The 12,276-nt window shown below is 29.0% G+C and overlaps 1 protein-coding gene across 1 annotated transcript; it reads right to left on the bottom strand.

Annotated features, from left to right (window-relative positions):
* Positions 1-9,481: 9,481 nt before the first annotated feature.
* LOC101214048 (very-long-chain (3R)-3-hydroxyacyl-CoA dehydratase PASTICCINO 2A) lies at positions 9,482-11,746 on the bottom strand. The gene is made up of 9 exons (XM_004133699.3): positions 11,583-11,746; positions 11,399-11,510; positions 11,276-11,294; positions 11,079-11,167; positions 10,918-10,971; positions 10,233-10,303; positions 10,058-10,139; positions 9,825-9,921; positions 9,482-9,723 (listed from the first exon to the last, which is right to left on the bottom strand). Exons 1-9 carry the CDS (start codon positions 11,651-11,653, stop codon positions 9,653-9,655), a joined length of 666 nt encoding a protein of 221 aa, XP_004133747.1. The 5' UTR covers positions 11,654-11,746; the 3' UTR covers positions 9,482-9,652.
* Positions 11,747-12,276: the final 530 nt, after the last annotated feature.

Below are 12,276 nucleotides of genomic sequence, written 5' to 3' on the forward strand. Positions count from 1 at the left end.
ACAACATTATATATATATATACACTTTTAATATATTATTCAAAATGATATACTTCATATCCATATATCAACCACCTGGTTGATATGCTTTTCTTTTTGTTTGAACATAGTACATCAATTTAATGGATATAAAGTATATCTATATAATTTAGCATTGATATACCAAATTAAATGTGACTAACTTGCCATCAAAATCATATCACATTTTCAAAAAAGGAAACAAATTAATTAGTGTACTTTAATTTATATTCATTGTATTAGTTGAAACAATTAATGCAATTAAGACGTGCCACGTGTTGAATTAAAGTTTTTGAAAACAACATGACTTACAAAATGAGAGTATTGAAACCCACGTCATCAAATGGAAAACAATTCAAAATCAAAATGAGAATGAAAACAAAAACAAAGTTATGGTAACGTGTTATATCAATTACATAAATGATTACTTTACTTAAACAAGTATAATTAGAATCTAAATAGATACTCACCCATAAATGAGAGTATAATTAGAATAATAAAACTAAAAAGAAAAATCATACTATTATTATTATTATTATTATTTTGCCATATTTGGAATTTGAAGTTGGAAATATTTATTTGTTTAAAAAGTTTTTTGTGTGGCAGTATTTACTCATTTTTGGTTTGGTGAGAAAAGTGAGGATATCATGAAGATAATGCAATCCAAATTATTATGGTTGGTGGTAAAGTCAAAAGTGTGGATATCAATAACACCCGTTTATTGTGGTCTTCATCATTTTCATTTTATTTTCAAAAATAGCAATGGTTTTTCTTTTTTCTTATCAGCTTCCAAAGCTTTTATCTACCAATTCTTAGTAATATCAAACAAATTGATATTGGTTAATTAAATGTTAATTATGTAAACTTTAATTAGCGATTAAAAAGTATGTTTTTCAAAATTCTAATTATTTATTGTACTAAAACCAGAAATTAAGAAAGAGAGTGGGTATGAGTGTGGAAAGGTATATAAACTAAAATAATAAGAATACGTGGTCAAAGTAATTAGAAATAATATAAAAATATATGTATGTTGAATATGTGATGGACAACATACACACGTGTTTCTTAATCAAATAAAGTTAAAAGCACTAAAACCTAACCCATTGGATCTATATATTGTTTTACAAAATACATAATAAAAGAAACACTAGTTCTCCACCTCACCCTATTCATATTTGTGGTATAACGTCAGGTTTCTTGTTACGCTTCCAATTTTACTTCAATCGTGTTATGCCAAATTACATTCATTCCTTTTATTACTATCTTTTTAGTCCTTTCCTTTATTTCTTTTAAAGAAATTCTATTTTTTTTTAAATCATAATTTTATTTTTTATTTTTGCAAGATCCTCCTAGTTTTAGAACAAATTGTTTCCTATCCCTCTACGTTCTTCACATTTTGGAAGGTGTATTCTACAAATTATAATGCAAATTTGTTATTAATTATTATGGGATATTGTGAAGTTGACAAAATATGTATATTTATATTTTATAATATAGGATTGCATGGTTGAAATAATTTAAAATAAGAATGCAGTTTGTCCAAGTCGTCAAAATTGATGGTTGTTTTGCATGGACCATATTAATAATTAAATAAAGATATTACTAAATTAGAAAAACGAGAAAAATACGACAGAAACCTTTCTTTTTTCATCCCATATAATATAAAACCCCAAAACTATTAAGAAAACACCACTCTAGTTTTTTTTTTTCTTTTTCTTTTTTCCTTGAGTACTATTGGAAAATAACATTATGGGATTTGAAAGTAGAGACAAAATCCCATTGAGTTGTAGTAAACGCTTGGGCTGAGAAAATGCTACAAAGATGTAAATAAATATTGCAGAATGATTTTGGGAAATGGTTATGTAGTATGTGAGATGCATACATTGCATTTGAATTATGGTGAAAGAAACAAGAAGAAACGATTTATTTGCCAATTATGATGAAGGATTTAAAAAGAGAAGATTTCTTATGATCTATGAAAATGATTGTTTGAGATAGTGGGAATAGTCTAGACTGATTTTGTTTCAAACTCAATGCCTTATCATCACTATCATGTATTATTCTTACCACCTAGTTCTTGCAAAATGAATGTAATGCGTCGAGACCAACTTTGATAAGTCAAAAGGTTTGAGAAAATTTCACTCATTAGACTTTTTTATCTAACATTTCCATGTTTTGTTTTATCTCCAAGTAGCAAAGGACATCTTGCGTTGAACTTGTAGTTTTTGATTGCTTGCTATGCCCTTGCAATTGCATCATTGGTAGTGGCTACTGTTACCTCGCGTAGCATATAGAGCCCTAGGCGAGAAGAGTCAAGTGATCGCCGATTTTGGAGTCTGTACTTAATCCTTTAGAAAAACTTATGTACTAAGAGTCTAGTGTATTCTTATGATTTGTTCATCGATGAAGTTTTCTTATTCCATATATGACAACTTTGTGTTTTACAATTTATGGCATTTACTTTCACTTACTAGGCATTTAGCGTTTTATCTCGAGGGAGTGACATACTGAAATTCTAGGTGGCACGTCTCCACTTAAATTTGAGTTTGTAAAATATACTAACTTTAATTTTCTTTGTATTGTTTTCGTTGCAACTGAATTTTGCAACGATGATTAACAAGGCTCCATGACAAACAATATCACGTGATGAAATTTTTTCATGAATAATTATAAGTTTCATTTTTCATGATAGGTCTCAATAAAAAAAATGAAACTATTATTAATTTAATTAAATGTTGAAAATTCATTAAAAAAAACTATAGTTTATAAAGAGATACTCATTTAGTAAGCCTTTGTGATATTGAAATTTAACAATACATGGATGTTTAATATTGTGTATGATTAGGGATTTGTTTAAACAAGTCTAATCATATCAACTCAAACTAACATCAACTGAATGAAAATTTACATTCACTCATTCCTTCGTTTAAATCAAAGTTCGATCTTTGATCTTTATGATTATTGTACTATAAAATATATTAGTTTAACAAACTAATCTTTTACCATTCCGAATGTATTATATTGTCTTTCAAAATTTAATATTGTATTGTTTGTTAATTAATTTAATATATATAATTTCAAAAGGAAAAAAACTTAGCACATGCAACATATTTACGTATTCTAGTACCTAAAAGAGGGGCAAATATCCATTTATACCATTGAACACTTTTAAAGTTTTATCAATTTAAATCGTAAACTTTCGTAAGTGTATTCAATTGAAACCTCCCATTATGTTTGATTCGAATAAATATTATGTGAAACTTGTAATTTTTTCCATTGATATACCTATGAAATTTTAGAGTTTAAATTGATATGCTTATGATTGTTCATGATTTTAATTGATATAATTGTTGGTTTAGAATATAAGTTAATAAAACTCTCAAAATTTAGAAGAAGTATACATTCCATATATATATTTAAGGGTTTGTTTGAATTGATTTTAGAAAAAAATGTTTATAAAAAAACTAATTTTTATTTAAAATCTTTTGATAAAAATAGTTTAAAACACACCCGAAAAGCTATTTTGAGGGGTTGTTAAGTGGTTTTTTTTTTTCTTTTCAAAATAACTTATTTTAAAATTAAACGCGCTAGAAAAGAAAATGTAAAAAACAATATTAGGAAGCCTTTGAAAATGATAGGAAGTAAACTTGAATTAAGAAGATAAAAGTTTATAGACAAAATGGGTAATAATGGAATGTAACCTAACTTTGATCAAAAACAAGAAAGTAAACCTAACTTATAAATCTAACTGCCTTTTTAATTATATACTAAATGTGATTTCATTTAATACCATTGTCTTTTTTTATATTTTATTTTATGTTTATCATATTTATGTACTTAACAAAAATAGACCTTTCAATAATTTGATAAGTTTTTAATTTTGCACCCATTTTGGATAGGGTAGAAATGGTTTTGATTGAAGCTTTTATCAATTTACATTTCAATTATTTGTGATAGTAATTTTGAACCTAAACAAGAGATCTAAAAAGAGAAAATAAATTAGGAATAAAATTTAGGAGAAAATAAGTTTCAATATTATTTATGTAAATTTAGTAAAAAATAAATTGCCACTTATGAGTGTTATTATATAAGAAGAATCACAGGGGAGGATGCCTTTTGAAAATATGTTATAGCAAATATTTGTTATTATTCTCAAACTATCACTCAATCATTTATTTCTTTCTCATTTTTTAATATCCTAATCATTCTTTGTTTTACGGAAAAAAAATTGTTTCTTCAATAACGTGTGTATTTCTTCTCCCATTTCTAAGATTTGAATCATTATTTCTTATATGGAAAAAAAAAATTGTTCTTCCTATCTTAATCTTGATTTTAGGATATCAATGACACATTATTCCCAGTACGAAGTATACTAGTTATTGTTCGGAGTAATTTAACTACAAAATAATAAAAACTAGAAATACAAGTTGTTGTAGCATTTTATGTAAAATATATAATGAAGCCTTAACGCATAAGATTGGAAGAAATCAAGGAGAAAAGTAGAAGGATTGATCAAGTTGGACATTGTGAACTATAAAAGAACTTTATCCCCGTTTTATCTTGTATAATTGTCTTATTGTAAGATTGTGGACAAAAAAAAGTATAGTTTGCCGATAGAAAGTCAGGTGAGAAGATGCACATAACTAGCAAGGCAACGACCATAATGAGCTAGGCGATCTGAAGCACTAGCAGACAAAAATGGTTGACGCAAATGTCAGAAAAAGGACAGAAAGACATTTGCACCTTCGATACAACATTATCAGAAGAATTAATGGAGTGTATAATAACCTGTCACATCAACTCTCGCCTATAAATAAAGGTGTATAATTCAGTATTAAGTGAGAGTCACATCAACTCTCGCCTAGAAATTGGATTTCGGATAGCAAGCTCACACTTTCATACTTTCTTAAAGTTTTAAGTGAGAGTCTAGAATAAAAGAGAGAGAGATTTCCCCTCATCACAACAGGCAAAAATCTGAGCCAAGGAATATGAAAAATCATATTATGAGGCTTGATTCATTTTTTGCGTTTCATTTTTTATTTCATTTGTATTAATGAGTAATATTTACTTTATGGTCAAGAGGCGTAAAGTTTTAATTATAATACTAATACATTTCTTCTACCATTCTCCCATATCTCAGTTTTACCATTTTTATCCCGTTTAATTAGTCAATGAACCACGTAATGTTCTATTAATATTAGAGAATCTTGATGTATGTATTATACGTTCTGTTAGCTAAATGCGACCATTAGTGCTTGTTTGATTCGAGAGAAAAGAAAATTGTGTTGACTGTGATCACTTGGCACATGATAACCCATATTCAACTAACCATGCGATGAGGAGATTGTAGAAATACAATCAAATCCCTAAATTCATCTTTTGTATAGGTTGCAGAAATGCCAATCATGTGTGTCGAAAGCACTGAAAGGATGCTCGCCTTAAATTAGAATAAATTTCTTATCATGCATACAAATTGATTAGATACAAACCATAGCTTAACTTTAAGTATTTGAATCCTGAAAGATGAGCAATTATGACAAAGACACCGAGAGGATGCTTGTCTTAATTATGAAGTTAATAGTTCCTTTGTATGCCTCAAAATGTTAATCCATAACAAATTGCAATTAATTAGTTAAATATTATCCTTTCATTCCACGTCTGCTATATGAGTTTGGATTTCTCTACATTTCATTGGCATGCCTCTCTTGCATTGCTAAACGCACCTTAGTGTATGTAATTAGGAAAAACATATTGTGCATACTTATACTATATAGACTATACCACATAAGGTTAATTAACTGCGCGATAGACTCAATTAGAACACCAATTCTCTGAGTTCGACCCTTGACTTAAGTACTAGGAAACCTCTCTTAGCTTACACTTGGGTGATAGAGAGAAAAACTTGTACTTCATGCATGACATTAGGAAATCAGCAGCACGTAGGTAGGACGTGTATCTTTTATCGTATCATCCTATCCTAGCCGCTTACTCAGTTGCTCAATTAGAGCCTAACATGGCATATCTTCGAAGCAACGTCTGTAGATAATCAAAATCAAACAACAAGCACATACCTTAATTCAATTGGTGCGCTTATTTATCTTGCTAATAATACAAGATCAAATATTGCATTTTTAGTAAATTCATTAGCTAGGTATAATTCCTCTCCAACAAAAAGACATTGAAATGAAATTAAGCATATACTCTATTATTTTCGAGAAACAATTTATATGAGTTTGTTTTATTCAAATCAATCAAACTTTTTCCTAGTAAGGTTTTAACGAGGCATATTTCATATATATTGTAACGTCCCAACTTTTTATACTAAGTTGAAATCATTACCTTAAAGATAAATAAAAAATTCCATACTTTCTTAAAAAGAGAAAAACTAAATTATTATTGAAAATAATTTAAAACAAGTGTTCATAAAACATAATTTGACAAAATTAGTAAGAATATCATGAAAACATGTCTGAACTGGTTCTAACTAATTTTAAAGAAAAGAAAATAAATAAATAAAATGTTTAAAATTAAAATAGTGAAAACGAATATAATGAAAAGCGAGAATAAAATTGAGTCCCCATATGGCATTTCATAGGTCCTTCATGTCGCTTGCCAACTTTCCATTTCCTAATGGTGAATATAAAAATATATCTAATAACACTATTGGTGTCGCTAGGTGATCGATTCACTTTCCATTATGAGGTACCAAAAACTATTGTGTGCTTGATGGAACACACACAATCTAATGATCCCGTTACTCTGATTAGTTGGTGAATTCGAAGGAACCCACATGAAATCGATATGTAAGTGACCTTGTCAGACCACTCATAAAACATGGTATGACAGACTTGTGGTTCCGTCGAACGCACACAATCATAGATCTGTAAAAGGTGGTGATTCTAAGAGACATCGTACATGTTGGTACACATCCTAATAACCAAAGTTAACCGACACCATAGTTCAAAGCATGTAGCAAACACCATAAACATGAATGAAAAATCAATCATAAAGTCCATAATCATGTAATCCGTATATCATGCATAATCATCATAATATATCAGTCATCAACTACAACATCACATTATGCATTTTAGCTACCATTAGTGCGTGATAGTAAATACATGCAAGGTAAGCTTTTACCTATTGTCAATGCATAGTCAATCAATACATACAATCTCTATATGATTAGAGAACTAAAATTGTATATTTCTAAAATTGATTAACCAAGCACACCATCTTTCATAAACCACTAAAATCTTTAACTCTTCCGTTTTCCTTCAAAATACTTAATTTAATAATTAAATTTAAAATATATAGATATATATATCAATATTTTAAAATTTTTGTAAATATATCCAAATTTAACAAAATTGGTCAAATTCTATCAATGATAGAAATTTATCAACAATAGACTATGTTGCAAATATTGATTTATCACTAATAAATCGTACAAGTTTATTAGTCATACAAGTCTATCAACGATAGTTTTGTTATATTGGTAATTTTTTTAAAAATATTATTATATCCTTAATTATTATTCCTAGATGGTCATCAATTATAATTATCTTTTATTTATATTTTTAATTATAAATTAAGAAAAACATTTATATTTTCAATTATAAATTAACAAAAACACATGTCATCCATCTAAATTTAAGATTTATTAAAAATTTAAGGGTAAAAATCATATTTACTTTTATAAATTTGTAACTAAGATTTTAATTTTCATTAAATTGGACCTCAGACCAAAAAATGGTTGCAATCTTATAAGGTTTCAGTTCTGAAATGATTTTAAAAAAATGCATTGTGGGGTTTAATAAAACTAGTACAAAAGTGGGGTTTAATTAATACAAGAGCTACATATTTTTTAAAAGAAAATTATGAGTATGAAAGCTATTAAATGCTCGATTTCGAACCATAAATAGACAAATCTTTGATTTTAAGCATGCCCACTTTCTATTAAACTACATTTAAATAAATTGTTCATGACCTGCTAAATTGATGAAGAATCAAAATCTTACTACATATACATATATATTATAATATGTTATCAGATTGGTTGATTTTATATTATCTTTCAATTAGTACTGCACACAACTTTGAAGCCTTCAAATGAATATAATTTTGATAGACATTATTGAATTGAAAGTCAGATGAATCGAAGGTTCCACAATACACATCATCGCATCCATAATTCTTATTAAAATATTTCAATATTTAAATAAAATACTCTGACCATCAAACATCAATATAAAATTATACAAAACGTCAAAGATATTCACAAATCAGTAATCATTGATGCGGAAAGGAACCACAACGTTATAGTGTTGATTCAATCGTAAATGTATTCACCTATACAAATAAATCGTTACATAATAACTAAAACTATGTACTTCAACTGAAATTTAAAATTAAAAGAAAAATAAGAAAATAAAACTATAGTTCAGTTGTTTAATTATCAAATTACAATGAAACCATTACAATAGAAACAAAGTGAAAATCTTCCCCTTACATCTTTGAACTAAAAATGCCATTACACTAGTGTTTGACTAACTTTAACATAGATTTTAAATCCCATGTGTATCCTTATGGGGCATTTGGAGCAAATGATGAATAGTGAAAAGTGAGAAGATATAAAGTTTAAAGAGTTGTAACTCATAAGACCTACTGTATAAATAGTTGTTGAGGTATAAAAATTGATTATTAGAATGGTAGGACTAGTTGGAAATGACTTCGGACTTAGGTCCATTAGCAACATAGGAGAATTTTGAAATGCCAAGAAAGTATAAATAATAAGGCATGAAATGTTTAAGATTTAAGTGTGCTGGTAGTGATAACATAACTCTATTACCACACGCATGCTATCGCTAGTCGGACGACTGGTTTACGTGATAGGAAAACATAAGTAACTTGTCGTTTACAAGACCCACTAAGTCCATAAATCTTGGGCCAAACATCCTAAAAGAATATTCTATTTTAGTTTATGAATTTTCTAAACAAACCAAACAAGCCCACAATTATATGAACAATTTGTTTAAGAAAAAGTAAAAACATGGACGATTATGATTCTTTACAAATTAAAATAGACATTATAAGCATTGAAATACCAAATTAGTTTTTGCTTTATAAGTTTAGGGACAAAAGTAAAATTTACATTTTGAATAAACCATATTAAAATTTTCATTTTGAATCAATCATATTAATGTAAAGCAGTTTTCTAAAGTCTTTAAACATGGGGATGGCAATACCATTTGTTTGTTTTTATATTATAATGTTAATACAGAAAAAAAAATCCAAGCCAGATAATATTAGTCCGCCCATAAGATAATCTTATAATTCTGAAAATGCTAGATGCAGGATTCCGGTAATTCATCAAATTGTGTTATATTTTATAAATATTTTGATTTATTTCGCTATATATGAAAATGTTATACTATATGACTTCTATATCGAGAGATAATTAATTTTAGTTTTAATTTTTGAAAAATCATACTTGGTTGCAACTATTAACTAAACTGGTGAGCAAAAGTCCTGAAAAAGATGAAGAAAATAAGAAATGAAAATCAGAGATAAATATTCTAAAAGTACATTGAATTGAGACGAAGTGAATAGGATAACATTAGCCTTAGTTCTTTCTACTCTTTTTTGGATTTTGAGAGCGCTTTTGACCTCTGAACAAGCATGTAGCTATACATATGAGGACTTCCTGCACCACACAATTTTTGAAGAGTTAAACCAAAGGAACCAAATAAAACTAACAGAACCAATAGAACCACAGCAAAATCAAGAACTCGGAACCACTCGAACCTGGTGCATAGATTGCAAGGACAAGAATCGCTGCATAGAAGTAATCGAACGAGAAGTTCCATTTGTTTGGCATCCTATAAGAATACTTCCCAGATTCCTGAAACCAACTCAATACAATCATTTTCTGCTATTGAGATGATGACAATAACAATCTTCTTAAAGAAACTGTGCCTTATAGCGCTATATGTGGGTTCAGTTATTAGTGAATTACAACATAAAATTGGATTTCTTACCTTCATGTAAGGAAGAGCCAGATAGATCAGACCGATTTCACTACTGATACCAGTTACATACAACAATAGGAATGTGCTATACCTACACCATATGAATGAGAAAACATTTTAATATCACAGGTGCAGATAACATCACGAATTATACCTCTTTTGCTGCATAAATCAGAGTCGGTACCTTAGCCATATAAGCAACGACGGTGCAAAACCAAACGTCTCCTTCATGCCATAAAATGCATATCGGATAATCTGCAAGCAGAGCATCTTCTCCTTTTAACTGAACCATTCGACTTTTGGATGGAAAGACAGAAATATAAATGAAAACTATCCAGTAAAGCTAAAGTCACTACTTCGCTATTTTCCTTCATGGTACATCTTGAAAACTATATGGCTTGATTAACTTGGAGATATATTTCGAGATTTGTGTCCTTAGAGCTACACTCGTTTTATAAATACTTCAAGAAAAGCAGTTTTTACTATCCTACAAATCATGTCAAACTCAATCTGAATCTACTAAGTTGAATAAGTAAATGACCATCTATCTAATATAGCTTTATGACAAAGAATACACAGTGAATGGCGGCACACTTGACAATAAAAAACAAGCTGACAATGAGCACATTTTTCAAGATGATATGCACATCACACATCCACCATCTAAATGCAAAAAGATGATTGCAAAGATTTTTTCAGAAAGATCTTGGACAGATCTCTTGTTTTTATGAAAGGAAACAACAAACATTTTTCATTGTTATAATAAAATAGACTAATGGTCAAAGTTACAAGAGCACATTAAGTACTAAAATAAAGGGTGAATAGATCAAGTTTGGAATCAAACAAGCTAGGGGGTCTTGGGTACTTGCCTCTGTGATGGACCAGCTGATAACCAAGGAGGTAACAAGTATATGATTTCTCACCTTCCAAAAGCAATCACAGTAATCAGTTTAGCATCAATTCAAATTACAAATATAAAGCACTATTTTATGATAAATTGAAATGGGGGAAAAAACGAAAGGGAATCAACCTCGGGGAAACTCCATAAGATGCCCCAAGTCACATACAATCTTGAACCTATCTGTGGTAATGTTGCTGATACAGGGGATCTTACAAGACCTAATTAAACCAAAACCAAAACCCCAATTCAACTTGGTTCTTAAAGGCAAAAAACAGGGCAATAAAATCTTTTCACCCAAATTTGTGAACGAATAGAAAACTGCTCACCAACGAGGCCATGGAGAATCTGTGAAGTAGGAAATAAGAGAAGTAATTATAAAGGAGTTCATATTAAGCAGTAAAACGATAATCAGCTCACATCCAACAAACCCAGAAACGATATGGGCATACCTCTAAAACAGCGGCGGTTTGGGAAAACTGAAGAGGGCGTTCAACGGCATTGTAGACGTGTTGGTGACCAGATTCCTTCAACTGCTTGATACAGAAATAGAAGACTTGAACCCTGAAAGAGGGAGTAAGAGTTTGAGAGAAGTGAGTGGAAGATAGATCGAAAGAGAAGTGATAGAGAAGGTACCATCCGAAGAAGAGAGTCCAATTGTAAAGAGTGAGGTAGAGACGCCTAAGAGTTGACAAAAATCCTGCCATTGATGGAGAAATGAGAAGAGGATTCAGGATCTGGCGAAGCTTTATATGAACAAAATGGGGAAGGCGTAAACATCAGCGCCACTTCAACACAACACTCCCCAAAAATTTAAAAACAATTATCAAAATTTATTTTTCTTCCTGAAATTATTACAAACCAAAAAAAAAAAACTCTTTAAAACTAGTTCAAAATTAAAATTTTTACTGTTTAAATTATATTTACATACATCAGTAAGATCATTTGCTCTTTAATTTTTCATGTTTCATAATTTTCTTACAATATAACAAAATGTTGATTCAATCCTTGTAGGAATGTAAAAATGTCAATGGATGAAAGTTTAATATAACGTATAAAATACAATTGTTTACTTAAGTAACTTTCATATAGAATGTCATGCATTAGAGTGATTTTGAAATAATTAACATTATATTTTGTTAAATTTAAAATCCATGTGAAGCATGTCTTTCATTCAGTCAAAATTGGTTTCAATATTTGATATTTCAAATGTGATTTTCATTTTAAGTAACACAAAATCTTTAATTCAAAGTTTCTAAAAATCAATTAGGATTAAAACCTCTTCTGTTATTCTTATTAATAAAAAAAAAATACTCTTAAAAATAGATGT

The sequence above is a fragment of the Cucumis sativus genome, chromosome 3 (genome assembly GCF_000004075.3).
Source record: "Cucumis sativus cultivar 9930 chromosome 3, Cucumber_9930_V3, whole genome shotgun sequence".
In the NCBI taxonomy this organism is placed as follows: Eukaryota; Viridiplantae; Streptophyta; class Magnoliopsida; order Cucurbitales; family Cucurbitaceae; genus Cucumis; species Cucumis sativus.

Excerpts from the sequence above, each read along its gene's own strand:
- LOC101214048 (XM_004133699.3), bottom strand. The coding sequence starts at position 11,653 with ATGGCAGGATTTTTGTCAACTCTTAGGCGTCTCTACCTCACTCTTTAC. Across the intron at positions 11,511-11,582 it reads TGGACTCTCTTCTTCGGATG|GGTTCAAGTCTTCTATTTCT; the intron begins GTACCTTCTCTA and ends TCCCTCTTTCAG. Across the intron at positions 10,972-11,078 it reads TCTTATGGAGTTTCCCCGAG|GTGAGAAATCATATACTTGT; the intron begins GTTGATTCCCTT and ends TGCTTTTGGAAG.